The 2,815-nt window shown below is 51.3% G+C and overlaps 1 protein-coding gene across 1 annotated transcript in view; it reads left to right on the top strand.

Annotated features, from left to right (window-relative positions):
• The first annotated feature begins 820 nt into the window (after positions 1-820).
• The window catches only part of BIRC5 (baculoviral IAP repeat containing 5), an 8,132-nt gene continuing 6,137 nt past the window's right edge, over positions 821-2,815 (top strand). The window contains exons 1-2 of the mRNA XM_003786086.3: positions 821-1,052; positions 1,377-1,486. Of these exons, the coding sequence (XP_003786134.1) occupies positions 942-1,052; positions 1,377-1,486 (221 nt within the window). The 5' untranslated portion in view covers positions 821-941. The remainder of the gene's footprint in view (positions 1,053-1,376; positions 1,487-2,815) is intronic.

The raw sequence follows: 2,815 nt of genomic DNA, 5'->3' as shown, positions 1-2,815 counted from the left end.
GGGTCCGGGCTGGGGATTCGAACCCGCCACCTTAGGTGTACGTGGCTGGCGCCTTAGCCGGTTGAGCTATAGGCGCCGAGCCCATACAAGAATTCTTACAAGAATATTCATACAAGACATTTATTGCAGTGCTATTTGAAGCAGCACAAAATTGGACCTCCTTTTAGGGGTCTTTTGCCCATTGTAAGGATTATAATTGGATAAATGAGTTTTTTCATATCTGACACTATGCTGCTTCTGTGGCATACTTAGAGCTCCAGCTCCTGACTTGTAGGAATAGCTCAGTCGTTGGAATTCTAAGGGAAAGGCAGGAACCAAGCTCCAAGGGTTTATTCCCGGACTTCCAAAAAGCTTCACTGAGGCTGGACGTGGTGGCTCACGCATGTAATCCTAGCATTCCGGGAGGCCGAGGCAAGTGGATTGCCTGAGCTCACGAGTTGGAGAACAGCCTGAGCCAGAGCAAGAACCACCATCTCAAACAATAGCCTGGCGTTGTGGCGGGCTCCTGTAGTCCTAGCTACTCAGGAGGCTGAGGCAGGAGAATCCTTGAGCCCAAGAGTTTGAGGTTGCTGTGGCTGTGATGCCATCACACTCTACCAGGGCGACCAAGTGAGACTCTAACTCAAAATAAAAACAAAAACGAATTTGCCGGCACAGGAACCACTGCTAGACCTCACGCTCAGCCCCTTCTGCACTCGCTCTCGGAAGGCAGGGGGAGGCGCTAAGCGCTGGAAGGGACCAGGCCACCACTGGGCGGGGCAGAGCCGCGCTGCGGCAGGACTACAATTTCCGGCGCGCCCCGCCCTCAGCCTCGCTTTCCCAGAAGGCCGCGGGGGGCAGCTCCTTCAAGGGGCGGGGCATTCCCGACGTGCCCCGCGGCGCGCCATTAGCTGTTGGATTTGAATAGCTGTACAGGCCTGCCCGGGGGCGGTGGCGGAGGTATGGGCGCTCCGACTTTGCCCCCCGCCTGGCGGCTCTTTCTCAAGGATCATCGTATCTCTACGTTCAAGAACTGGCCCTTCTTGGAGGGCTGCGCCTGCACCCCAGAACGGGTGAGAATGCCCGGCTTCTCCGGCTCCTGCAGGCCCGGCCTGTCCCGGAGCTCGGACGCGGAACGTCCCCTCCCGGGGACTGCCGGTCCCACTGTGGCTGGGTAGCGAGGATCCCAGCAGCCCTCCCCTCCTCTGACCGCGGAACAACCCATCCCGGGGGTTGCCAGCGCCATTGTGGCTACGGCCCGGGAGTCCAGGCCACTTTACCCTCACTCCCCTCCCCGCCCGGGCCGGTGGACGTCCCCTCCAGCGGACTGCCGGACCCACTGGGTCCCGAGGGTCTTTGCCGCCGCGTCTGCTCACGAGCGGTGCTGTCCCTTGCAGATGGCCGAGGCCGGCTTCATCCACTGTCCTACTGAGAACGAGCCCGACTTGGCCCAGTGTTTCTTCTGCTTCAAGGAGCTGGAAGGCTGGGAGCCAGATGACGACCCCATGTAAGTCCCTTGAAGCCAGCCTCGATGGGCTTCCCTGGCCCCATGGCGGAACCTTTTGTTCAGAACTGGGCTTGTGAACAGGGTTTGCATTGGAGACAGTGCAGGAGGGAAGACTTCCCAGGCTCATACACTTTCTTAAATGGCTGTTGTGAAGGGATACTTCTCTATGTCTGAGAGCCTTGGTGGTGCTTCCACTCTCATCAAATCTGGTTTGGCCAGAAGGTCCTTTGGGTGGATGTTGAAGAAAGTTTCACTCATGTAAAGTGCTTGATGTCTTTCAGGTTCAACAGAAGTTAGCAGATACTATTGTCCTGAACTCCCAGGAATTTCCAAGTGCTTTTTAAAATTTTTTTTTGCAGTTTTTGGCCGGGGTGGGCTTGAACCCGACACCCCCGGTATATAGGGCCAGCGCTTGAGCCACAGGCACCGCCCTCAAAGCACTTTTTCTCTTTGAGATTTTTTTGAAAATCTTTGAGATATTTTTTGAAAATCCAGCTGTATTGAGATGTAATCCACATGGTGCAAAAAATCACCCTTTTAAAGTGTACACTTTAGTATTTAGGATTTTGTTATTCAAGACACCTACGTAAAAAAAAGTTCTGTGTATGCATTCTGATGTATTCTACGTGTCTCTCCATAGGGGAAGGCCATGTTCTTTTCTCTCCTTTTTATCATGTCGGAGTAGATTGTTTCTACAACTTTTATTTTTTCCTCTAGAGAAATTATTTCCCTTCTTGGTCAGAAAAGACCTGCTTTGTTTTGTTTTGTTTTTTTTCTTGATATGTTTGCTGTTATGATCAAGTATTGATTGGGATGGCATAGTGATTTTATCAGTGATCACTGGGAAAGTATCAGCGGTATCATTCTTGAGGGAGAATTTCTAAGTGTTGCACTATTTTCAGATTATGATTACTATCGCCCACTGGACTTTGTGTGGCTGTGTTTTTATTCTAATACTGTTCTGGTTAGGTGACAGTCAGCTATTCAGGGAGATTGCCATGGCAGAGAATGATGGTGTGAGGTAGAGGCGTCTCCTGAGGGAGACTGGCCAATGATGTTCCCCATTCTGAACCAGTGGATTCTGTAAAATTCCAGGGAAATGAAATTCAAACAGTTCCTTGAGGGTTGTAGAAGGGGGTCTCACTTATACTATCTAATACTCCCCACTAATTGCTGAAGGAGTCCAGATAAAATACATCAACCACAGGGATCTGGGGGAAGACTCTACAGAGCGGAGAAGGTATTAAGTCTTAGCAGCTAAGACAAGCCATGCGGGAATGTGGCAGGAGGCAGAGCACTAGTTCCAACTTCAGTCTTTTTTTTTTTTTT

Source organism: Otolemur garnettii, unplaced genomic scaffold (assembly GCF_000181295.1).
Source record: "Otolemur garnettii isolate 467f Iridium unplaced genomic scaffold, OtoGar3 scaffold00018, whole genome shotgun sequence".
Lineage (NCBI taxonomy): Eukaryota > Metazoa > Chordata > Mammalia > Primates > Galagidae > Otolemur > Otolemur garnettii.
The sequence above is the reverse complement of the archived record's forward strand: the minus strand, read 5'-3'. Positions and strand labels throughout refer to the sequence as shown.